At 38.1% G+C, this 27,220-nt stretch overlaps 1 protein-coding gene across 12 annotated transcripts in view; it reads left to right on the top strand.

Annotated features, from left to right (window-relative positions):
• NBEA (neurobeachin) overlaps positions 1 to 25,376 on the top strand; it is a 505,074-nt gene extending 479,698 nt beyond the window's left edge. For 9 of the 12 annotated variants that reach the window (XM_068142938.1, XM_068142931.1, XM_068142898.1 and 6 more), the window contains 8 exons: positions 324 to 516; positions 1,786 to 1,857; positions 4,384 to 4,539; positions 5,413 to 5,583; positions 17,043 to 17,144; positions 20,290 to 20,486; positions 21,199 to 21,350; positions 23,577 to 25,376. In XM_068142938.1, the coding sequence (XP_067999039.1) occupies positions 324 to 516; positions 1,786 to 1,857; positions 4,384 to 4,539; positions 5,413 to 5,583; positions 17,043 to 17,144; positions 20,290 to 20,486; positions 21,199 to 21,350; positions 23,577 to 23,667 (1,134 nt within the window). In that variant the 3' untranslated portion in view covers positions 23,668 to 25,376. The remainder of the gene's footprint in view (positions 1 to 323; positions 517 to 1,785; positions 1,858 to 4,383; positions 4,540 to 5,412; positions 5,584 to 17,042; positions 17,145 to 20,289; positions 20,487 to 21,198; positions 21,351 to 23,576) is intronic. The other 3 variants (XM_068142943.1, XM_068142908.1, XM_068142890.1) reach the window with 1 other exon arrangement.
• Positions 25,377 to 27,220: the final 1,844 nt, after the last annotated feature.

The following is a 27,220-nucleotide window of genomic DNA, read 5'->3' as shown; positions in this document are numbered from 1 at the left end:
TATATGACTCTATGAATACTAACTGCTGTATAATTTTCTGTTTCACTGTATATTAATATAAGTGCTAATTTTTGGTCATTTTGCACCCCACCATGATAACCCTTACCATACCTACTCTCTGCTTGTCCTCATGTAATGATCCGATAACAGCTTCTGGTTTTGCTTTCTTCCATTACTAGTGTAGATGCACAGGTAGTGTTGTTTTCCCTGTATGTGCACATGCTTGCCTGCTCTTTTTTAACCTCGTTTTTCCCTCAGACCTCCTCACTAATTGTGTTATCCCTTCTGTTTTCTTCTGCTCTCTTCTCCTTTCTACTCAACAGTGTTTCCTTCCACAGAGCCCCCTCATGTTTAAAGATCAGATGCAGCAGGATGTCATCATGGTGCTGAAGTTCCCATCAAATTCCCCCGTCACACACGTGGCAGCCAACACGCTGCCCCATCTGACTATACCCGCCGTGGTGACAGTCACTTGCAGCAGGTTGTTTGCAGTCAATCGGTGGCACAACACAGTAGGTATGTTCTCATGGGCACCGTTCATTCAAATTTAAGACCTTGACACTATACAGCTTTAATTTCAAGTGCCATTTAGCTAGAAGTGGGTTAATCTCACTCACTTTTGCCTGTGCACAAAAAATCTCCTTTTTTACCTGCTTTACATCAAATAATCAAAGCTTGTGTTTTCTCTGATGCCATTCCTAGAAACACTCTCCCCAACAGCAGCACATCACCACGGCAGACAATCGATTTGTGATTACATCAGGATCAGCCTTTGATATAATGCTTTTCAGGAGAGTGCTGCTGTTCTTGACACAGTGGATATTAATATGTCCCAGGTTTCAGGAATACATACTGGCTAGTATGCTAGACAGCACACATCACTGTCTGCTGCCTGAGAGAGATTTCAGGTCTGTTCAGAAGCTTGTCATAAGCCTTCCCCTGGGTCACCATTAGATACTGTGGGACCTTATGTGAGCCTAAGCAGCCAGTGGCTGAACTGTTCTAAAGAGGTTTCCTCAGTCTCTCCCAGACCTCAGAGCCCTGTTTTTCAGAAGATGACAGAGGCCAGCTGTAGACTGTTTTCTTACACCTCCTCCAGTTGTCTGTTGCAGTAGTAGAAGATAGAACTTATTCTCCAAACCTCTGTATCTCCTCTTATGGAGGATATTCATGTGCAATGTGGCAGCTCAGTAGTGACCACTGTGATTTATACAATGGGGAAGGTACTCAGAAGAGCCAAAGCAGTGCTATCTGTGCACAAGAGCAGATAACACTAAGCACACAGCCACTGTTGCACATTTCATCAGCTTAAGGACTGCTTAGGATAGAGCTAATAGGAATAATTGTGGCAAATTTACCGTAGCCTACAATTTTCCAGGTAAAATTTCTAGATAGATCCATGAGAAGGTCTAAGTTACCGTCACTTACAGGTTTACATATGTAAGAAACTCATCACAATGTTTAATCCAATTATTTTTCTTTCTTCTGTTCATCTGTTACACTATTTTAAAGGAGTTATTTAAGGAATGTTCGTGATGGCAGAGGTGGTGATGAAATTAACGCTTTCATGTTTTATAACTACTATTGCATAACTGAAGAATTAACAAATGTGCCTTTGTGTAGCATAGACAAAGGAATCTTAAAAGATTCACAGAGGAAGTAATAGTAAGAAGTTACTTTTTTATATGTATAACAATCAAATAATGCAGTTTTAAAACTGGAAGAACAATATGAACAATTAAACAATGAGGTTCCTATGTGCATTATTCTTCCTTTCGTATGTAGGCTTACGGGGAGCCCCAGGATATTCTTTGGATCAAGCCCATCATCTTCCAATCGAAATGGATCCATTGATTGGTATGTCAAGATGAAAATGTAGCAATATATTTGAAAATGGCATTTTCAATCATTATGGATTAGGCTATATTCGTATATTATGCTTCATTTAACACAGAAGATGGAAAAATATTTATTCTGTAGGCCTAAGAGCGTTAGCTATTGATGCTGAATGAATTACAGGAGTGCTATTTGTTATTAACATCACCAGCAATTGCTTTTTAAGAAACAACCAGTTAAGTGAGTTACATTGTCAGCCCATATCTATAATTCTATCCTAAGATCAGGTCACATTAGTAAAATAAAATGTGAGAACCTGGTAGAGTTCACATATTTTCATTTCATGCAGCCAAGACTGCATCAGTACAGGTGCAGATCCATTCCTTTTTATTCAGTTTAAGATTAGGATTGCTTTAGTCAGCATTACTAAATTAATAAAGGAAAGACTGGATTTAAGATTGGTGCATGACTGCATTTTGTAAATGGGAAAGTGAAGTATTTTGAGAATCAGTGTCTACTAGAACTGTTAGATTATAGGGCTTATATTTCTAATGTTCATTGTTTCTCTTTAATTGCAACTATTTGCTTTGTGGGGATTTGGTATTTTGGTTTGTTTTATTGTTCTGGTTTGGTTTTTTTTTTTTTGCAGTAGGCATATCTCTGAGACAAAAAATAGGGATAGGGAAGGTTCTTAGTGACAACTTTGCAGTATTGGTGAGGAAAAAAAAATGCATTTTTAAACATCTCCAGATGAAAAGTTCCTTTTTTGTCTGTGCCACTGTTTGCAGTTCAAAGATTTATATAAAACTACCTCAGCAGAATTAGCTTTCTCCTTTTGCATGCTTCATTTGCTGATATGACAGCAATGGTTTTCTCTTCAGAATTTCTTCTCAATAGATAGGGTGCAAAACTTGTGTCCACCTGTTCTGGAAATTTGAATAATTTGCTATTCATTGTCATTCAGTGGATGACATAGAAGGTGTGGTAATTTATGTGGACTGGGAATGTATATAAACATAGCATTAACTTCTACAAGCAAATTTAAAATCTGGTCTTTTTCGATTGAGTCTCCTATTTCAACCAATCTTGAACAATTCAAGTAGAATAATGACAAACAAGGACAAAAACGTTTTTCAGAATATTATCTACATTAAATCATATAGAAGAAATGTCTTTCAGAGTGAGTTTTATCTCACATAACTTCTGTTAGCTGAAGTTAGTTGTCAAGATTCCCTCCAATGCTGCTGTATAAAGAGAAACTGGAGTCGTCTAGCACTTGGACAGCTATTAGAACATGAGATGACTTGAATGTGAAGCAATCTCCCTCTCTCTCCAGGGAGTATAGAGGAGTACAGATAATTAACTTAGATATTATACTGAGCTTTTACAAAGTTAATATTAGCTGAGAAGGATCACACCTTTTATCTTATTGCCAAATCCTGTCTATTGTGTCAGGGGAAGTAATGAGCACACAAGCTAGTTACGCTCAGTCACAGAATCACAGAATCACAGAAACATTCAGGTTGGAAAAGACCCTCAGGATCACCAAGTCCAACCAAGAACCCTGCTACTCTTACTAGGTTCACCCCTAAACCATATCCCCAATCACCACATCCAACCACCTCAACCACTTTGTGGGGGCTGGACTTGATGATCTCCTGAGGTCCCTTCCAACCCCTAACGTCCTGTGATCCTGACATCCTGTGACCTCCCTGGGCAGCCCATTTCAATGCCTGACCACTCTTGCCCTGAAAACATGTTTCCTAATGTCCAGTCTAAACCTACCCAGTTGCAGCTTGAGGCCATTCCCTCTTGCTCTATCACTATGAGAAGAGACCAGAACCAGCCTCTGAATAATGTCCTTTTGGGTAGTTGTAGAGAGTAATGGGGTCTCCTAGCAAGTCTGACAGTTGAGGTGCTGGAATTCTGCATGGACCATTCCTTTTCCCTCTGTCCGGGGGAGTTCCCAGGTGGCACTCCCTCTGCCTGTGGCCTGGCTCCGTGTTTGAGGAATAGTGTTGAAAAAGCACATTAGATTTTAACAACTTCATTGGTTGAGTCCTTTTGATTTTGTCCAGTTAAGTGTCTACAGGTATGGGGAATGTCAGGGTCACACAATACAAGATGGAATATCTTTTGTAGGAGAGATAGCAACCAGGAAGAGGTGACTTTCTACAGTATTGTTAGCACTGAGCTGGTGTTTATTACTTCCATCACTTTCCCCTAGCTGAGTTTGGTTTTGGAGAGTACTTCAGCAGAGCAGTTAAAATATTACTACATATTATGCAGCACATCAGACCATTTATAAGAAATTGTCATCTCCTGTAAAATCTTTTGTCTTATTCAAAGGGAAAACAGAAATCTAAGGATAATTTTGTACTTCTGACACCCATATAGACGGCTCTAAATGTTCATATTCAAAATGCTTACTCAACAACAAATTCACAGTTCATTGAAAGTTAAATGTATTCATTTTCTCCTGTAAGGGGATGACAGGAAGGTGTTGGAATGGCTTACTTGTAAAATGTGTTTTGCATTTCGTTACAGCCAATAACTCTGGTGTGAACAAGCGGCAGATCACAGACCTTGTGGATCAGAGCATCCAGATCAATGCACATTGCTTCGTGGTCACAGCAGATAATCGCTACATTCTCATCTGTGGTTTCTGGGACAAGAGCTTTAGGGTTTATTCTACAGAAACAGGTGACCCTAAATACAGCTACTTGTTTCTTCTTAGGTCACAAAGTGTGCAGTTGTCTTAATAATACCATGTATAATGACTGTTCTTGCCCCTCAATAAATAACAAAGGACAAAAATCCTGCATTATTGTTTGATGATAATAGCTTTAGGATGCTTTTTTTTTTTTGAAGATAAAGGATATAAAATTAAATGGAAAGACATTCAATTTTGTTAGTGGCAACTTTTGAAAAGCATAACTGTATTCAAGAAATTAATGCTATCAAAATAATTGTCACCACATTTTCATGGCTGTATTCTTTCTAGCTCTATTTCATGTAATAAGGAAGTTGGTTGCATAGCCTGCGACCAGGAGCAAATATTTTGTTTCCCTGTCTGATTGTATAGCCTAAAATCATTCACCGTATTGCTAAAACCCGATTGCAATGACAGGAAGTAAACCTTAGTTTGACATTAACATAGAAGAAATACTACTTTTTAATTATAATAATGCAGCAGCAATATGGAAAAGTTCATGTGCTGCCTTACTCATATCATTCATGAAATTCACAAATATTTTAACACCATTGCTTAAATACTGATGGAGCAGTAGCTCCACTTAATATTCAGTGACTGCAGCACTGTCTTGATTTTCAGTGATAAGGGTTAGGCTGTGGATTGACACAGAGCAGAGCCCTCAACAGGAACACGAGGGAAAATAAAGAAGTTTTACATTTGTGACTTTTTAATTTTGTTGTAGCATATTGTGAATTCTAATAAAGGGACATGAGGGGGAAATTACATTTGAAGTAATATTTGTTAAAGGTTTAGTTAACAATTTCTAAATGCTGCAAGTAGTTTAAAACTCCTAAATGTCTATCACTTTGTACTCCCATCAGGAAAATTAACTCAGATTGTGTTTGGCCACTGGGATGTCGTGACTTGCCTTGCCAGATCGGAGTCCTATATTGGTGGCGACTGCTACATCGTGTCTGGGTCTCGTGATGCTACATTGCTGCTTTGGTACTGGAGTGGTCGGCATCATATTATAGGTGACAATCCAAACAGCAGTAAGTATCCTTTAAAAAACACCTTCCAGAGAGGTCCTCTGTCATACCTATTAATTTTTAGCATAGCTTCTGTCGGCTTTGGAAGGTACTACCAAATATATCAATTATGGGTTGAAAGTTGGTATAAGAAGAGCACCACACGCTAAGCAGTTCATTGAGTGCTAGCCAAAAAAGTGTTTAAACAGTCTGTGCGTGGTAGCAGATAATAGTAGGGGAGTAATTCTTACATTCATAATTCTCTTTGTACTTACAGCATCATGTCATCATAAACTAGAACAAGATTGTTCTGGCCTTTAAGTGACAGGATGTACATCACTATATTTTGACTTTCCTTTCCCCAGAAATATTTTTTGGCATTTAAACTTACTCCTTTTGTGCTACAGCATGCTATATCAGCTGCTTCCCTTTTCAAAAGGGAATGTCTCACATGCCATGGAATTAAATGAGTCTCTCTGAGTAGGGTCTATAGCAAGCAAACCTTTGGAGAAGCAATGTGACTGACTAAAAATAGGACAAGATGAAATGTCAGGTATAGTTTACATATCATTTCAAGAGGGCTAACTATCAGTGTTGTGTAAAGTGATGGGGACACAATAATAAAAACATTAATTTATGGAAGAAGGCACTTAAAGCACACTGTGAATTTACAAGGTCCCCTCACCCAAGACAGAAATGTGACCATAGCTAAAGACAAGAGGAACTTTATCCATATACTAGTTTTGTACAACAGAATCACAGAATCACCAAGGTTGGAAGAGACCTCAAAGCTCATCAAGTCCAACCTGTCACCACAGACCTCATGACTAAACCATGGCACCATGTGCCACATCCAATCCCCTATTGAACACCTCCAGGGATGGTGACTCCACCACCTCCCTGGGCAGTCCATTCCAATGGCAAATGACTCTCTCAGTGAAGAACTTTCTCCTCACCTTGAGCCTAAACTTCCCCTGGTGCAGCTTAAGACTGTGTCCTCTTGTTTTAGTGCTGGTTGCCTGGGAGAAGAGACCAACCCCCTCCTGGCTACAACAACACTAAATGCATTTCATTCTAAGCAGTTTTTTAATTCTAATGATTACTTTCAGCACAAGGATATTGCTTCTTTAGATAAACATGGAAGAATCTATCTCTATCAATCTTGATCTCCTGTTCAAGTACTGACTGGAGGCAGTTGTAAGACCTATTGAGTACAGTGAAGCAGATGTGAAGTGAAAACATTTCATCAATGGACTGTCTGGTAGAAAAGTTTTTTATTTGTTGCAAAGTAAATATTTTGTTAATTTTGCAGCAGCACTTTTTATTCTAATTTTCTTCTATTTATTTATCTGTATGCAGAGCAAAGGGGAAACCTAAAATATCACAGTATCACAAAGGAAAAGTCTCACTTTCTCACCTGACTTTCTCTTGCTTTTGTAATAGGGAGAGAAAAGGGGGGGGGGGGTGGTGGTGGGGGTGGTGGTGGTAAAATTGTGTTCCTATGATAAATGCATCTAATTTTTGTGGGCATTACAGGGCTTTTAAAGCACATTCCCAGATAGGGAGAAATTCTCTTTGAAAAGGACACTTTAGCTTGACCTCATTTTGCTTCTTTGAATGCCTGTATGATTCCTATCAAGTATTCATAATTTCTGTGCTTTGACTCAGGAAAAACAAAAAGAGCTTGCTCCTTTCATTTAAAGAGAAAAATGTAAGATTTTTCCCTTACTTTATTTGATTATATAGGGCTTGGACAGCATTGCTTCTAGTACGTCCTTACTGACTGATATAATCTTCTTCAATTCTTTTACAGATAGATTTATTTTAGTTCCCATAACTTCTTTGTCATTATGAACATAGTTGAATACAAGAAGAGGTACTTTTTTGGAATCTCAGGTTTAATATCTTAGGTGTGTTACTTTGGAACTGTCTGACTTAGAGATCTTTATTTTTTTATTAAAAAAAAAAAAAGAAGTTCATCTATCATATGGCAGAAATCAGTGAAAAAAAAATAATTCTATGATTTACTCTCTGTCTCTGCCTCTCTATGGATAAGGCATTGTTTTGCTGAAGACAAGCCATTATGATCAGATAAATAGGAGACTGTGTTGGAGGAGATCATGCCCAGAAAAATGTAACTTGCAGGCACAGGTAGCAGGACTCAGCTACCACTGTGGTAGCTTCAAAATATATTGGTCAGATTTCTTAGTATTCATGTGGAAGACATGTTGAAGATTCATGTTGAGAAACAGTGATGTCATCACTCATTATTGCTATCTCTACTCATTGAATTAAAATTATCATGAATTTGCTAATTATGTAATAGCACTGTTCCATAATCAGAACTTCATATGATGTAAACGTATCCTAAATAACAACTGCTCTGACTTTTCATGAACATACACATGAGTGATTAAATGCCTGAAGGACCTTCTGCCTATCGGAACTTCTACTATTGCAAAATCATTCAGCTAAAGGCTACAAGATTCTGTTCCCTACCATGATCAGGCATAACAGTTATTGTATGACTGACTCCCCATACAGTAATTTTCAGGAGTGAAGCATTCTAAACAATCCTTATGAAAATATGAGTGAAGTTTTACATAGGTATAGCCCACCAAAGCAGTATAAAATATTTCCCAATCTGCTCTTCTATTCTTACTAGTAGAAGATTAGTGTTTACCTTGTAGTAAAAATGAAAGTGAGATGTTCACTGTAGGTCAAATCCAATTAGTTAACATCTTTAGAATGAGTTTCCAGAAAGATGTAGATGATATTTCCAGGAGAAAAAAGGGGGGTTAGTTTTTCAAAAGCTGTCATCTGGAGACACAGATAAGGTATGTTATGCCACAGAGTGTAAGAAGGTGAAAATTTCAAAGAAAAATGTCAGATACAGTAATTATCTAGGTTATATGCTTGACTTTATAATGATCTTTTAAGCTGAAAGACAGTTAATTATCAATTTCAGCTTCAATGCACCCAATTACCAAAAGGAACTGTAGTTGTTTCAGAAAGTGTTAAGGAGGGGAAAGCAAGGCCACAGTCCTAAACAGTTTGTGTAATTTAACAGTTGTGTAGAAAAAAGGTAGATAGCATTTCAAAAGAAAACATAGCAACCACAGTCATTTATTGTGAAATACTCTGGGGCAACAGATCATTAGAACAAACTCCTTACCAACTCTACTAAAATTACTTAATTTTTTAATCCATAAGTAAGATAAAATCTGCCAGACAACACATATGCCAATAACCTAACCTTGAGACTTCTGCAGAAATACCTGTGTGAACATGTGCTCAGAGGGTGACCTCAGCTGTGTCTGTGGGGAATACAGAATCAGCGGTGTTTTGAAGAGGAGAATGTAGGAAAATGGTGTCTTGGGTAAAACTCTTGCAGGTGGCTGCTTCAGCTCAGTAAATGAAAACTTGCCTGTGAGAGCATGGCCAGCCTCACTTTTATAGTTTTAAAACAAATTTTCCCATCACTGCATTTTCTAAGTTGTCACTTCTATTCTACACTAAGTATCAAAAAGGAGGTTCTGGTTCAGTTTGCGCATGTCACAATTCCTTGATACTTCTCTCAACTGCTGTGAGAAGGCTGAAGTTTCAGTAGATTTTAAATACAGTGTTTTCCGTGGAGTAGCTTTCAAAAGTAGCTTGTAAAAAACCTTCTGCTTAGAAAATTTGTCCAGGAGGTGAGAAAGGACGCTCCTGGTCTCCACAGACAAAGGCAAACCCACAGTCCCATATTCAGAAGCATATGCTGACTATCAGTCTATAAACTAATGTGGAAGGGGCCCTCTGTGAACCTCCAGCTTTGGTGTAGAGCAAAGTTCTTTCTGTGTGCTGTTGTTTGTGGATCTTATGTGACTTGGCAATCAAATAGAAATAGAGAAATCAATACATTTAAAAAAAAAACCCAATAAATCAGCAACATCAACAGCAATATGTAGGGCAAATCTTCTGCATTGTACTTTCTCCAGTCCAACAAAAATCAGTTTCATCCCTATTCAATGGCTAAGCTCCAATAGCAGTAATAGAACATGTCTTTTTCCAGCCTAGACTAGAGTCTGGTGCCTGGGGATGCCTCTGGAAAGATGGGAGATGCAGCATATATTCCTTTAGGAATTGTGGTTGAATGCAGATGTTTGAGCCTCCCCTTATTTCTTTATTCTTACGTAAGTACTACCTTTGGGAAAAACGCTGAACTGAATGAAGCTTAGTCAGCTTGCAGGGTCAGATACCTACCTTCTAAGCCAAAATTGCCCATCTGAAATAGGTAATCTGAATCTGCACCTTATTAAGTTGATGACCACATCATAATAATCCTCTGTACTTCAGAGAACAGTGAAAAGAATCTGTTTTCTCTTAGAAAGACATGACACATGCAAAGGACAGAGTTTGCTTATTTTAAGTCTTTGAAATGATCTGGCAAATGTTAATCTTTGCAATCCTAATAAATTCAATAAAAAAACTATTGTGGTGGAGTTTTAAAATCCCTGGTTTGATTTTTTTTCTCAGGATCTGTAGGGATTTGTTTTAGCTGAGTGTTAATTTGTATACAAATTTCTTCTCACATGGTGACTGTATCAGTCACCACAAAAAGGAGCAAAGAAAGTAGAGTTCAACATGTATCATTATAGTTGCTTTATTTTTATATTTTATGATTGCTTTATTGACTATCTCCTTCAAACAAATTACTTTGGAAATGAGAATTTTCTCTGAATCTTTGAGCAGATACCAAAGTGGATGATAGAATTGCAGAAAAGTGAGGGACAGATGCTTTCATCTGAAACAGACACAAATTCAGAAACTAATTTGGAAGTGATAAAAATTAATTTGCACACTTTAATTGGAATCAGACTCCTGCATGAAAGAAAGGAAGGGTAGGCAGCTTGTGCTAAAAGCTGATTGAATTTTTTGTCAGGTAAGTATGTTGGACTTGGCCGCTTATCCTCTTGAGCCTCTCTGTGCAATATATTACATTCGCCCTCTGCCTGGTGTTCTTTAAAGGGATCAATGCTATTCCAGCTTTGTCCCCAGAGCCTGAAATTTCATTGATCTTGGGACTTGACATTTCTCATTACCTATTGTGGCTTTCAAGAGGAAGGCCACAAGAGGTGTGAGAGTTAACCCTCCTTTTTCTAACAGGAGCTGTGCTGGTCCTTAGAAAATATTGTGTCTATCATCCCTAAGATGGGTTTGTTTAACATTGTAACGTAATCCTTAGAGGCGCTACCAATTCATCCTATCCCAGTGAGTGTATTCTGTACATACCTGAAAGGCAGTGTAAGTGCTACCATAAAGGATCTTTCTCAAGTTAACCTGTACTTTTTTTTTTCCTGTCATGAAGTATACCTTTATGTGGTCCTTTTACATAGTATATTTTTGTAACAGTTTAAAATTGTGAATATCACTGTTTAGTGAGTTTGTCTCTTGAAAGAATAGGTATTCTGAACTCACTTCTTTTGTATCCCTCCACATTTTAATGCCATATAACATGGCCTAGTTAACCTTGAAAGGGAAGCAGTTAAAAAATAGCCACCTCATCAAGTGGACTGAATGGCCATCTAAAGGTCCTGCACAAGTGCATTGTCACACATGCAGTCTGTTTTGCATGTTTAAAGAGTATCAAGGTACTTGTATGTTTGTACACATTAAATATTAACTTTTAAAATAGGGTGTCTTAGCACTGTTCTGGCAGCTCTGTGAAAACTACTGTGTAATATATACTGGAGCATCTCTGCTCTGGTAGTCAGAGATCTCTCTTCTAAGACTTCTATGCAAAGGTGAATGAGTCAATGATATATCCACAGTAATGCAATTATAACTGGCATTTTATCAAGCAATGTTTGTGCCCATGCTTTGTTGCAATATCCCATGGGAGAGAGAGTCAGCAACTTGCTAAAGTTCCCAGAGCAATTTAATGGAAGAAACAGAAAGAGGAGCTGCAAATCCTTACTCTTCTCCACTGTTTCTCCACTGGATAGGTACAAGGTACCTGAAAGTCCACCCACCTGGGTTGTTTGTAGGTAGCTACAATGCTGCTTACATCCCTCAGCAATTAGACCAGTTCTGACAGAGGTGAGAACATTTTAAATATATTAATATTTTCCTGTTAGCAGTCTTTCTTTAACATCCATTGCATCCTTATGTTGGTGGATATTGTTACTGGCTATTTCCTGATTTGGAATATTCCCATTGAGTGGTCATAGCCTTATCTTTTCATCAAACTCCAGGATGTTATTTTCTGACAATAAAAATCCAAAAAGGTTGTTGCATTTTCATTTCCATGGAGGACATAGTATTTTCTGAGATTTTTTTCTGATGAGTATCCCCTCAAAAGTGTTTATGGTAAAATAAGTTATTTTCAACAAATAATTCAGGTATAGCCTCGGATTTGATTCCATCAAAGTCAGAGGTAAAATAGAAGCTGGAATTTGCTTTGTGCTCTCATGCTTTATACAGAAGACTCCATAGCAGTCTGCATATAACTCCTGGGAAAGGGCAATATGAGAGTAATAGTAACACTGCCTGTTTTGGTTTATTTTATGTTTTGTTTTGTTTTTATCTTACCATGAAAGAACACCATTTGTTCCAGAAGAATCTTACAACAGTATTAAGCATTATATTTTTCAGAGAGAAGGAAAGGTGTATTTTATTTTAACCTTTGTAGAAAAGCTTACTTGTTTGGAAATACAATGCTGATTTCCACACACACACCACCCCCTCCCCCCCTTCTGCCCTGTAGTAATTCAGTTCAAAGGTGCTCCTTTGGGGAAATTACAGGGAGTTTACAGTGATGGTATCTCAGTTCACAGGTAGAATATTTTCACCTGCAATTCCCTCAGAGCTTCAGCCTTTGACCTCTGGCTGCATCTATCCTTGGTGATGCGACAGTGACAGAATATTTTGCTAGATTTTGAATCATTCTTGGAGTTCACAACTTCTGTCCTTCGCAATAAAATGTAAGAAGATTGATGTTCTCTTCCCCATGCCACAGATTGTCCTGTAGAAAGTATTACTAAATATTTTTTTTTCTCTGAGCCCTAATGGGAAAAATCCCATTTTCAATTACCTTCAGACTCTTAGTTTTAATACTGATATTCTGCTGTTAATTTGTATTTACTGAAAAACAGGACTCAGAGATCTATGTTTTGGGGCAATTGTTTCTTAGAAGCATTTTCCTTCATAAATCAAACAGTCAATTAAATGTAGTCATTTTTCATATTCTGATATTTTATAGTTTCATGATATTGTGGTGTTTTCCTAGGAAACACTGAGGAAAATGTCTTTCTGAAAAAATTTATTGTTTCTTTTCCCTTAAAATTCTAACCAGCTAATAATTTCAGACTTTAACCCTTGCAGTCTGATGATGCCACTGTGTACACCTCTCAGTCAGAGCTTAAACAAAGATGATCCATGAGCAAAATTCCTCTTTTTATTTTTTTCTCTCTTTTTTTTCTTTTTTCATAAGGACACACAGAAGAAAAAAAGTGGAAAATTCTGAATTTAGTTGAATTGTATTTTGTTTTTCACTTTTGTGTTATGTACTTGGAGAAAAGAAAATCACAAAAGGAGATAGGTTTCTCAGCAACGACATTGATGGGGAAATTACCAAACTCAAAATCTCAAAATATAGGTAGTTGTGAATGAGAAATGCAAAGCATCTTTGGTTTGTTTGTTTCTTCCAAAATCTATCAAGCATCTTTATTTTTTCCTTTCTTCCAAAATCTATCCTTCCCTAGTAGTAAGCCTTCCCTAATAGTAAGCCCTGTTTTCGTTTCCCATTTTCACTTTCCAGACCAGAAGGATTCTTTTCTTTCAAGTAGATTAAAGAAACTGGATTTTATTGGGGTACCTGAGTCCATTACAGATAAGAAAGTGTTAATGTGTCTGGGCAATGACATGATAAGACTAAGCAGATTGGACTATATGATCTGCAGAGTTCTTTTCCAACCCCTACCATTCTGTGATTCTGAGATTCTGTGATTGACTCACCTCGTATTATTGGGTCCAGAACTGAAGTCCAGAAATCCATGGTTGTTAGATCTCAGCTGGTTCAGAAAGACAGTAAAATGCATGCAATTGCTATTAAAATTCTGATGTCAGGAGATGATAGAATTTGGCAAGTAATACTATAGATTCATGCTAATTTTGTTCTTATATGCAGTTCTGACTAGCCTAATTTTAAGAACTTGGATCTACACAGGCACAGAAATGGGTTGCTACAGTTACTAAAACATGGAAAGCCCATCACTGCGAAGGCTTTTGTAAGAGTTTGATTTTAATAGAGTCTAAAGGAAAGACCAAGGGGGCTGATTTATTGTCTAAGTGAGGAAAACACAAGAGAAGGAGAAAAGCTTAAGCCAGTTCTGGGCTCCTCAGTTTAGGAAAAATATTGACTTGGTGGAACGTGTCCAGAGAAGGGCAACAAAGCTGGTGAGGGGTTTGGAGCACAAGCCCTATGAGGAGAGGCTGAGGGAGATGGGGTTGCTTAGCCTGGAGAAGAGGAGGCTCAGGGGAGACCTTATTGCTCTCTACAACTACCTGAAGGGAGGTTGTAGACAGGTGGGGTTTGGTCTCTTCTCCCAGGCAACCAGCACCAGAACAAGAGGACACAGTCTCAATCTGTGCCAGGGGAGGTTTAGATGGGATGTTTGGAAGAAATTCTTCATAGAGAAAGTGATTGCCCATTGGAATGGGCTGCCTGGGGAGAGGGTGGAGTCGCCATTACTGGAGGTGTTTAGGAGGAGACTGGATGGGGTGCTTGGTGCCATGGTTTAGTTGATTAGATGGTGTTGGATGATGGGTTGGACACAGTGATCTCAAAGGTCTCTTCCAACATGGTCTGGTCTGGTCTGGTCTGGTCTATTCTATTCTATTCTATTCTATTCTACTTCAGACTAAAAACCAGAATACTTCACTCCTTTAGAATAGGAAAGCTAGAACATCCTTCCAAATCACATGCTCAGATAACCTATTCATTAAAGTATTAACAGATTTATTTCATGTGCATGTCCACAATAAAAAAGACTATATTGATTGACCCACAGAATTCTATTCAAACCTCCATTCCTAATGCATATCTTTTAGAAACCCATACAATATTGCATAGCTGTACAATCAGCTCCCTTTTTAATTTCTTTTAGTGTTTAACTGTTTTTTAGTTAGGAAACTGCATTTTATTGCAGGATTGAAATGTGTGTAGCCACTCATTCATTGGAGCTCACTGTTCCATTAGCTCTAAGATAAATTTCTGGGCCACTGGACATCTTTTATTCCTGTGACTCCCAGCTACAGTGATCAAGTCACTGCTTTGCTGCCCATGCATTGAAGATAGAAAATACTTTAAACACTGTGCAACAACCTCCTGTCTTCTTTTTTTCAATCAGTTGTGTGGCTCTCCTTTAAGCTAATTTCTGTAAATATGGGTACAAGACTTTAATCTTTCTGGCCTACAGTGGCAAAATACTTCTCAACTCCTATTTGCTATTCTTGGGTATTGCAGTGAAAGTTAATACTGAGGGGGTTTTCCTTTGTGGCCGCATAAATCCTTCTCTGTCTCACTGTCTTTCAGAAACACAATCTCCTGCCTGGTGAGCAGAACTTGTGCTTGTCTGGGAGAGTCAGTATTCTACCTGGCTGCATTCAAAATAAAGAAATCAATAAAATAAATAAATAAATGCATTTTGCTACCTTTTTATTTAACTAGACAATGTGGAGAATGTTATAACAGTGATTTTTCCTCTCTTCTTTATGCAGTTACCAATGAATCATTGTATCACTTTTGTATACAACTGTATCTTACCAGCAAAGATTTTATTTCACCCTGTAGATAACATTACTGGTTAGCATTCAGTCAAGAATTATTTCCCAGCTCCTAACTGGACACCCTAATTTCCAATACCTCAGTATGTAGCTCATAGTAAATACTTTTCTATGGACAAGAAATATTAAGGTCCATTGCTAAACCAGCTTCTGTGCCATCCACATTGTCCACAGTCAGTTCCATATAAAGGAGATTTACATCAAAATGTTACGCTACTAAAACAAATATTTGGGGGGAAAAAAAAATACATGGAGACCATTTTAACATAGCTGTCTTTATCAGCTATACCTGTCATCCTGTCAAAAACAGATAAGAAGCTTGCTTGACAAGGCTCCCATTCCAGTACAGCATGGTGACTGGCATTACTGAGTCTTCTCCTTCCAATTCCTTGTTGACAGGAACTGTGAATTAACCATTTTGTTATTTTGCGTAGGAGTATTGTTACAGTAACTCATCCGTAGTTCCCTAGGTCATTTCTTTTATCCTTTTAAAGTATTTGTACTACACTGGCAGTACTCTAGCCCTTTGGAATTTCCTGATTTTCTGTATTTCATAATGCACAAAGCAAATGCAACCAGATGAAATCTGTGCTATCTAGCAAGCTGCTAATTTTATGTTACCAATTAACCTTCTTTGCCTGGCAAAGCAGTATCAAATACTGAGCGGCTGCTTACTGCAATCACTGGTAAGATGTTAACATCTGCTATTATTAGAAGGAAAAAAAAAAGCAGAAATATTGCTATTTTTTCATTAAGACTCCATAAATGCCCACTTGTTTGAACCTAAAATAAAGTACATTTCACTCCTGAATATAAAAATCAAATATTCAAGGAGTAATCTATCCTACTCTTTAACAAATTAAATGTGATATAAATGGCATGTGTATCCATAGAGAGACATATAAAGTGATGTATACTCATATCCATTTTTAGGTATAATTTTAATCTATAAGCATTCAATGTGTCTCTGAAACAATGTCTGTGCAACAGTAGTGTCTTTCTTGTACAGTGCTGTTGTTCCTCTCTTTGTACCTCCAGTTTCATGAAACAAATTGTGGTTACTAACATACAAACATACTCAACTCATGCTGCTCTTTAGGTTCTTAGCAGAAGTCTAGAGGCATGTCTTTCCAATACAGACCTTTATATGCTTTGTGGCGCCTGGGGATATAGTTTAGGGGTGAACTTTGTAGAGCAGGGTCAGTGGTTGGACTTGATGATCCATGGGGGTCTTTTCCAACCTGAATGATTCTATGATACAATTCTATGATATTACAGCTGCTTTTAATCCACCACATTCTGTGTTCTTTATTTGACACATATATTATCAGGTCATAAAACAGTGATATATTGTTATGATTTGTGTATTGTAAACAGCACGTAGTCCATCATTTTTAACAAAAGAAGCTTTCATTTTGTTAATGTATGAACTAATTCATCGAGAACCTGTCCTTTGAAACTTTATTGTCTCTGAATGTATTTTGTCCAGAAACTTAAGTGTAAGATCTTTACGCATACTACATCTCTCTTTGATGCCTACTGATTTAAGGGCAATTTACAGCAAAGTTCTTTTGTTGATAGAGCAGGTCTGGTTTGGCATTCCTCTGTTACTTCCTTTTCAAAAAATTTTTCTTCCTGTGTTCTTTTTTCATCAGGTGATTATCCAGCTCCTCGTGCTGTTCTAACTGGTCACGACCATGAAGTTGTCTGTGTGTCGGTCTGTGCAGAGCTGGGACTTGTTATCAGTGGTGCTAAAGGTCAGAACTTATTTTATTAATTAAGTCTTAGCACTTTTAGAGGCTTTTTTAGTGGTACTTCTCAGTCTTTCCTCAAGCCACATATACTTTCATTATCTAAAGTCTGCTTTAGTAAGATGTGCTGTAATTCTGAAGGAATCTGCAGCATCTTATTCTGAACATTAATAATACCTGGATTTAAGAGGTTTAAACACAAATTAAGTTGATCATTCCTTACACCCTTCAGCCTGTGCTACTATTTCTCCCAGATTTGGAAGAGTAGTTGATAAAGATTATACAATTTATGCAATAATTCATAAACAATATCCACTGATTTTGAAGGAAACTGTTGAGAGAGACCTGTACTGGGAGAAGGGCCAGCTCCCAAGTTCTTCACCCTAATCTTAACTATATGGCAGTTTGTAGGCAAGCAAAAAAAGCTCACTTTGCTTGGGTTTGGATCCATGAACAATATTTAATCCAGTATGGGTTTTTTGTAGTGGATTCCAAATAATGAGAAGCTTGCAGATTTCTGTCTTTTGTTAAACATTTTGAACCATCTGTTCACAGTTTCTCCCTGTTACTTATCCATGGATTTGAGTTTTCAACCACTGCTAATATAAATGTTCAAAACACCTTTCCAAACCTGCATCAGCCTCCAGTATAATTGGTAATCAACATAAATAAAGCACTCACCTCACTGAGTGCTTGCTTCATCTTTCCTCATCCTGTTTCTTCATTTGTTCCCTTTTTCTTCTTTTGTCCACTTTCTTTTCCCTGAATTCCATGCATACTTTTCTTCACTCACTGCACTTTCATTCAGCTTCTTTTCTTAATTTGACAAACTATGTTTTTTCTCTTTTCCTTTCCTATTTGCCTCCCCCTCCTTACTTTCTTTTGTGCTACATTATCTCTTCCTCATTTCTTTACATTACCCTTGTAATTCCCTAATGTTCTTCCTTATATATCTTCCTATCTCATTTTCACTCCACTCCTACATCCGTATCCAGCTACTTGCTTTCTGTCTATGGCAAATACTGTTTTATTAATCCCCATGGATATCCTTGTACTCTTTAAAGTTTGCTGCTGAGGAGGGTAAAAAGGATGTGATTCTTGTTCTGCCCACTTTCCCTCACAGTTCCTCCTGTGTTACTGTCTTTTATACTTCCCAAAGCTCAACATTTATTTATTTTAAGATGAGTGTGAAACTTCTGGGTAAAGGCAGGAAATCCTAATGGGTCATTAGCTCTTGTAATGACATACTACATAACAGTCATAGGTGAAGTCAAGACATTGAGGAAAAAAATGTACATTGATGCTGAACCTAAAGGTTTTTTCTTGCAGTACTGCTGTTTCTTAGCTTTTAAGGCAGCTTTATACACTCTTAGTGCTGTAGTGGTGTATGCTTTCCAAGTATCTCTACTGTAAATTTCCTCTTACTAAAATACATGGAATCTATACTCACTTATCTTCTGCTTTGTTAATTATATTATGCTTTGGTAACATATATTTTTAGAGGTAAATTTTGCTGGAGGACCAAAGACTTTTACATCAAATCCAGAAGTTTGTAATTGATCAAGAGAAATGGAAGCTCAGTCTGTCCCTCGAGTTACTCTTTTAATGTTCTTTCTCTTCAATGTATAAATAATCTTTCTCTTTCATATGTAAATTCAAAGAGAAAATCACTTTTTTATTGCTAGTCTCCATCAGATGCCTCTTTTAAAGCTGCTTCCTCAGTTTCTATTCTTGCCAGTCCCCTTGCAGTCTCTTAGCTGCATTTTGTTGGCAGGACTCTATTGCTCTGCTGTCCTGGCTGCACACTGCCCCTGCTCCTTTGTGGGGACCTTGTGCCTCTGAAACTGACTGTGGCACTTCAATAAGGCACACAACTGTTGAGAACCTGCTGAGGCAGGGAGACACCATATTCAGGACTCCTCTTGGAAAAAATCCTGTTTATCAAGTTAATGTTTTCACATTCTTATCTAGTAAACCACCCAAAAAGAGCCATCGGTCTATACACATTTACAGTAGCATCCTAAGTCAGGTTTTAATTCCATTGCATTCATATTCCATGGACCCAGTCAGGCCTGAGGTCTCAGTGCTTAAGGTTTTATGCAAACTCAGATACAAACCTGTAGCAGAGGGTTTGCAGATGAGTGCATTGATGCCATGATTCATTCTGCCTGGGCAAACCCATATGCTGTGTGAACTTTTGGAGAAGTTTGAAGGGCTTAACATGAGGTGGATGGGCCTGCCAATATGAATGTGCTTTCAGAGTCATGAGCCAGTTGTATAAGAAAGAGATTACTGTGCTGTCCAGGAGTATCCTGTGATTCATAAAAGAAAACATTTAGTATTTACTATGACTCATTACGTTTATCACAGAAGAGACATTTTTTCATAGCAGGAGTGCAGATCTCTTTCAAAAGAGCTTTACTCTAGATCATGAAATGGCAATAGCCTAACTTTGCATCTTAAAATGTGCATTGCAGGCTTCATAGCTGGTTTCTTCTTTCATCAGCAGTTATACAAAGACAGTAAAATCTCATTTTAAAGTCTGTCTGGAGCAAACACAGTTAGAGCATGGTCTCCTAAAAGCTCTTATAGTCCAGCTATCATAGTAACTGTAGGTTGTCAGATGACTCCCATCATTAAAACTGTTCAGGACTGAAATCTATGCATTTAACATAATCACAGGGGGAGAGGACCTACAGCAACTGCCATTGTCTATTGGAGAAATATGCAGTGATACAATTATATGCCCTCTGGGAGTTGTTCCTACTAGTCACTGATAGGGCCCCATCTGTTTAATGTGAATGGGCAGGCCAAAGAGAGTTCATGTTGTTGGAGGAAAGCAGTAAGACAGAGTTCTGAATGCTTGGAAAGAGGAAAGAGTATTTTAGAAGATAGATTAGTGGAAACTCCTACCAGTTTAAGTAGATAATAAACTACCACCTTAAGGTATGTTGTATCTATTCTCTCAATATGCTAGCTCTTGTATATTCTTTTCTATTGCATATTTTAAACTGTTCAAGCAAATATTGCACCTTCTTGTAGCTATGCAGAAGTAATGTGATATAAATGTGTGTTATGCATTGCTTCCATGCACAGAGTATATAGTTTGTATAAGAAGCAAATCTATGATGTCTTATGTTTTCATATACAGAAGGTCCTTGTCTGGTACACACAATTACTGGAGATTTGCTGAGAGCCCTGGAAGGAACAGAAAACTGCTTGTATCCTCGCTTAATTTCAGTATCTAGTGAGGGTCACTGCATCATCTACTATGAACGAGGACGGTTCAGCAATTTCAGCATTAATGGCAAACTCTTAGCTCAGATGGAGATCAATGATTCAACCAGGGTAAATCTAAATGCAAACAAACATTTGTTGTGTCTCACCTTTATCTATGAAAATCAGTTTAATGTATTTGCAGCGTGGTTTAAAGGAAATCACAAATGTAAGATTGCCACCTCCTGCTTAAGGCATATTCAAACACAGGTCCTCGGTCTCCAAATTCAAAACTACACTTGAGCTTTTCTGCAATAAATAAGAATTGTCTATGATCCCACATGATTCCTGGAGTATCTGTTTGGAATTAAATTTCAGTGGGAAGCATGTCTTTAAAACAAGATGCTCGGAAAAGAGTCCATTCTCCTTTTATTAGCAAAGACATGAATTCCTGCCTTCAGGGCTCTGCTCTGTCACTAGCACTTGAAGCAGCATTAGGAATGCAGATCACTGCTCTGCTTTAAGTGTTAGTGATGGCACTGAGTATTGTAGGACAAACAGTGAAATGTTATGTGCTGAACTCAAGTTGTGGTAAATTCAGCTAAAGAGCTTTTTGGTTATTCATCATGTTTTAAATCATGCAATTGTTGTATTTAAAATTTGGAGATTCAAAATCTGTTGGTTTATCATTTGATTGGAAAGAAAGAGGAGCAGGAGCCTTTTGCTTCAAATTTAAATGTGTGGAGCAAAATAAAATGCTTGTCTGGTGATTAGTTTTTTGTGCAATTGACCCATTCCCATAAAAACTAACTGTATGCTTGGATTTGTACTTTTTCTCCCAAAGGCCATTCTCCTGAGCAGTGATGGGCAGAACCTGGTGACAGGGGGAGACAATGGTGTAGTGGAAGTATGGCAGGCCTGTGACTTCAAGCAGCTCTATATTTACCCTGGCTGTGACGCTGGCATAAGAGCTATGGATCTGTCTCATGATCAGAGGTGAATTTGTCATCAATATTTGTGTGTAAATGGTAAAACTGCACAAACTATGCATCACCATGGATTCATGGTATGCAGTTGTTAACAGGAGGTCATTCTGCCCCTGTACACTGCACTGGTTAGGCCGCACCTCAAGTACTGTGTCCAGTTCTGGGTCCCTCAGTTTAGGAAGGATGTTGACTTGCTGGAACGAGTCCAGAGAAGGACAACGAAGTTGGTGAGGGGTTTGGAACACAAGCCCTGTGAGGAGAGGCATAGGGAGCTGGGCTTGCTTAGCCTGGAGGAGACTCAGGGGTGACCTTATTGTTCTCTACAACTACCTGAAGGGAGGTTGTAGACAGGCAGATCTTGGTCTCTTCTCCCAGGCAGCCTGTACCAGAACAAGAGGACACAGTCTCAGCCTGTGCCAGGGGAGGTTTAGGCTGGATGTCAGGAAGAAGTTCTATACAGAGAGAGTGATTGCCCATTGGAATGGGCTGCCCGGGGAGGTGGTGGAGTCACCACCATTGGAGGTGTTCAGGAGGAGACTTGATGGAGTGCTTAGTACCATGGTTTAGTTGTTTAGGTGGGTTGGATTGGTTGATGGGTTGGATGCGGTGATCTTGAAGGTCTCTTCCAACCTGGTTTATTCTATTATTCTATAAAATTCTTACCCCAGTAATTCTACAACTACCTGAAAGGCGGTTGTAATGAGGTGGGGGTCAATTTCTTCCGCTAACTAGCAATACGATGACAAGAAACAGCCTCAAATTGCACCAGGGGAGGTTTAGATTAGATATTAGGAAAAAATTCTTTACTGAAAGAGTGGTCAAGCACTGGAACAGGCTGCCTAGGGAGGTAATGGAGTCACCATCACTGCAGGTGTTGAAAAAGACATGTAGACATGGCACTTCATGATTTTGTGGGCATGATGGTGTTGGGTTGGTGGTTGGGCTTGATGATCTTAGAGGTCTTCTCCAACCTTAATGTCTGTGATTGTTACCATGTGGATTTATCTGACTCAGCATTTTTTGCATCCATGAGTCACATAGTGCAAGCACTTAACTTCATGGTGGGTCTTACACCATTGCAGTTAGTAAGACAGAGCCTCAGCCAAATATGAGTAAAATTGCATTAACTTAACACAGGAATAGTCAGCCAGGATCAGAGTGTGGTAGTTCCTATTAACCAATATGACTTAAAACCAATTACAGAAGTTTCTGGTACACTGAGAACTTCCTGGGGCTGCATCTAGACTACAATGTGTGATTTTATCAGTGAACCTATCTACCAAGAGTGACTGTGGTCCTTTCCTGTGACCTTTTTGAGCAGTGGAAATGTACAGACCTAGATTTATGCAGTCCCTTCAATGACACTGAAATGGTTTGACAGAAGTAGTGGCAGATATCTAATTAAGTTTAAAACTCATCTACAAGAGTTAGAGGATATGTGATAACTCAGAAATCACCTCAGCTATTGTCGCTGAAACACTGTAAATATGGGCCTACATTTCAGTATGAAACTTTTTAGAAATACCAAGGTGCTATCAACTTATCACAAGGGATGAGGTCCATTGTCTTCATAGAGGCATCTTAGTCTGTCTAGAAGGCCCTAGGATATCTAGCTAATTCCAGCTGCAGCCCCAAGTGGACTTCATAAGCCCTGTGTCCCAGCTACCAGCCAGCTGTCCCAAACATGTCAACCATCCTGATGCACATCCAGTGTCATGAGGTGACTAAAATTAGTCAGCTGGGTTCTGAAATACCTGGTCAAAGGGGTTTTTTTGGCATAGGCATCTTCACATGAGCTGCCAGAATAAGCTTCTGTAAAAATAATGGTGATTTATATGCCTGTGGAGTCTTGAAGACAATTAAGCTCACCCTAAAGTACATGCCAAGTGACATGTAGAGAGTTGGCCTCAGGCAGCAGAAATGGCACTACTGATTAGGGCCTAATTTGGTTGCCTACACATAACCAGTTAATACTGTTTGATATGCCTCAGAGGTCTGGGGTGGCATATATGACAAAGGACCTAGTGGAGACCCACACACTTCTGGAGAGGCAGCTGAAGGCAAGACAGGATACGCAAGAGCGTATCTCCATCGCAAACTGCCCCCTATGAGCTTAATCTTTAGAAAGTGTTGCAAAAAGAGCCTCATTGTTTGAGCTTTTTTAACTGTTTATGGTAAACCATTGCTTGAGAAGGTAAACCAGGATTAACCTGGCCATCTTTTCTATCTTTTTCAGAACTCTGATTACTGGCATGGCTTCTGGCAGCATCGTAGCTTTTAATATAGATTTTAACCGGTGGCATTATGAACATCAGAACAGATACTGAAACAGAATGAAGAACTGAAAGCCCAGGTAAAGCTGAGAGCACAAGTGCTGCAATGAAAGGTGTAGTCTCTGGTGGAAAACCACGTCTGCATTGACCTCCGTTGTACATTCCATTACACCCAGCAATAGCTGTACATTGTAGTCAGCAACCATTTTACTTTGTGTGTTTTTTCACAACTGAACACCAGCTGCTGAAAAGCAAGCTTGTATCATGTAAATTATATGAATTAGGAGATGTTTTGGTAATTATTTCATATATCTTTGTTTATCGAGAAAAGGTAGTAGGATGTGCCACAAGAGACTTTTGAAAATTCTGGGGAACCTTGTGTCCAGTTATTTCAATGTTTAGGCTTTGAACCTAACATGCATCCCATCTCCAGCCTCTTTTCAAGCTGAGATTTAAGAAAAAAAAATAATAATAATAAATACGTTTGATACTTTGTACATCAAATGCACATCTTAACTTTAAAGGGATACTTTTGTAAAAGTAAAACCTTGTATAAAGAACAAAACTGTTTCTTAATTTTATTGTGGAGCTACAACTTGCATGTACTTTAAACCTGATGTCTTGAAGGAACAGGTGCATTCTCACGAGTCAAACTGGAGATCTCCTAAGGGTACAGCTTGTGTCGAAGGGGTGAATTTGGGCGCAAACAGTAATTTTGACATTTCCACCAACACACGTTTTTCACTTTTTTGAATCTCAACTTTACCCCTCTTATGTGGAGTTCTGCTCATGAAGCATTTGGATTAAAAGCCATCATTTGCCATATTTACACTTTATACAATAGAAATTAAGTCCCTCCCTTTTGAATTCAAAGACTAGAGAGAAAGGGAGCAAAGAGAGAAGTTCAGTTTAATGCTTTGCAATGCTTAATGACTCCCAATACAGACAAAGTGCTATACTTCTGGATTTATCAACATTTGGCGTACAAATCATGGGCAAAAGAGCCCCCAGCGATTTTTTTCCCCCCTTGTTTTTACTCTGAGCAGCTTGGTTTATTTGACAGCCTTAGCTTCATTATCGAGGTGACTGAGGTTATTCTTTTTGGTTCTCCTGAAAATCTCACCTGAAGCCACACAGACCAAGGCACTTCATGTTTTACAATACTGTAATGATAACTATCGGAATAATTTTCTGCACATTGTACTGATCAAATTACACACCCAGGGGTATATACACTTTAATTCATGTTTCTTCTTTGTATATTTGGTGACTGTATTGTCATAGATGTACATATTGTGTCGGTAGGGCTATGAGGCATGTAACAGGAATGTAATTTTTCTCAGAATTTACACTCACTTGCAGTCATTTATTTAAAAAGATAATGGATTCTTTGTATTGGCACTTTGCACCAGGAACATATCATTATTTATTGATGTGATTACTTATTTGTTATCCACCTTGTATTAGTAAGTTTAGCACTGAATTTCCCTCTCCATTGTTGTTTGTATTTATAAGATTTGGAAATCATCGGGGATCAGTGTAATGATTAAGTTATTCATCACCCGTCTGTAAGCAATATCTTGAGTTTGTAGCTTAGAATTGGGAGACTATTGAACATCTGGAAGACAAGTTCATTTCATCTTGAGATCATGGTGAAATATTTTGGATATATAAATTCCTTAAGCTATTGTAACCATGTTTTATTGCAAAGATGTAAAATATGCCAGATGTGTGTGAGTTGGAAATCAAAAAGAAAAATAAAATATGCAAAGAATTCATTGATTGCTTTTAATTTCAATGAACTTTCCACCCAAACATTCACATTATCATTGGGAACTGACAGTTATTTTAAGAAGTTCTCTCTTGTGTCCTATGTATATGCCAAAAATTATGCATGCCTGGGTGGTTTTATTTGCTGGGGTCTCAGGAAATAAAACAGAGGTTGCAGGCTGTGTTTTGCAAGTCTTGAATTCCAGTACATGAAGAAAAGCTGCTAAAGATGCTTTGATCAGAAAAACTGTAAAATCAAAGCCTTTAAGGGATATTTAGGATCCTTGTAAACAGGCAATAATCTTGTTTAATAGACCTCACATAAAGTAAAAGATCTGATGGGAGCCATTTTGGGTATCTCTCAATATCTGATAAGACTGAATTAATTTCATCTTTTTTTGGGGCATTAAAAGTTAGATATCTACACTCCCTCTACAGCAGAACAAAATGCTAATTACTATTGAGTACATGAAGTCTCTCTGCATTATGTGAAGTACAATTTAGTCACAAAATATAGGGTTTTGCACACAGGAAAACTTTTGAATGCAAAATGGGCCACGAGTTACAAGAAGAAAAAAACAATCCTTCTGTATTGCACTCATAGAAAGAGGTACCAAACAAGTCAGACTCATAATAATAATAGTAGTAGTAGTTGTAATAATAATAATGATAATATGCCATCCCCATTACACTTTAAGTTATAAAAACAGAGTTACCAGAATGACACAGGACAAAGAGAATATATTGACAGTCACACAGACCATCTTAAAGGAGTTTTTGTGGTGAAACACCACTGTTGCCTTTTACTCTGTATTTGATTTCTACTTTTTAAGGGAAAAAGCCAAAAGAGAGTTATGATTGCCAGGATATTTAAATTCCTTTGTCACTGTTGTAGCTTTGTTGGTTTGTGTTTTTTACATTACTATAGACCCATCTGAGCAGTCTCTGAAAACTGCCTGTGGAAAATGTAGCAGCTTTGACCAAGCCAGTTAAATGTGATCAATTTCTTAACTAAGGGATATGCAGCACTAATGATACAGCTGTGCAACCAAAATATGCCTACAAGGAAAATAATGCACAGTTATTGGCTGTGTTCCTCCCAGTGAGTCCTAGGTTAAGAAGTGTACTATAAGACAATGCCATATCAGGAGGATGATGCAACAGCTATTAGGAGGATGAGGCAATAGCTATTTCCACTGTTGAGGAGGATGCTGCTTTCTCTACAAGAGCAACAATAAAAGAAAGAGTACAGCATCTTACCTTAAGGAAAATCTAGTTAGGTTCAATTTACTGCATTTAAAAAAAAATGATTGAGTTGATAAAGAATTTCATGGGTTGTGCTTGTAGAGCTAAAAACGCTGCCCGTGAACAACAGTTGTGGTGAATGCTTGTTATAATACAGTACATCAACCCTGCTGACAAGAAAGCAGGATGTTTGAAGCAAGCCTTGTGCTGCCAGGAATAAAAGTGTTTGAAGCAGACACAGGGAGTGAAAGGCTGACTTTTGATAACAGAAAGAGAACCACCTAGCAGATGTCTAGTACATATAAATATTTAATTTGAAGACTCCTAGACGGAGTTTGTACTCACATTTTCCAAAGGTTTAATTGTGGACTGGCTTTATTTAGGCTTTTATGTGTGTGTTACTTGCAAACACTAAAAATGAATGCACTAAAACTTTTGCTGCACCTTAAAGAAGGAAGAAGGTACTGGAAATGTGTGTATCTTTGCAATGCAGTGAAGTTTGTGGACTCTCTAACCTCAGAGATTAGCTTTGCAACTTCTACAGTTAACTTTCAAGATCTGCAACTGACAAGAAATGTCTGAAGATTGCTTT

This window comes from Melanerpes formicivorus, unplaced genomic scaffold, assembly GCF_026170545.1.
Source record: "Melanerpes formicivorus ecotype bairdi unplaced genomic scaffold, bMelFor1.0.p_v2 SCAF_1, whole genome shotgun sequence".
In the NCBI taxonomy this organism is placed as follows: Eukaryota; Metazoa; Chordata; class Aves; order Piciformes; family Picidae; genus Melanerpes; species Melanerpes formicivorus.
This window is presented reverse-complemented; position numbering and strand designations above follow the sequence as displayed.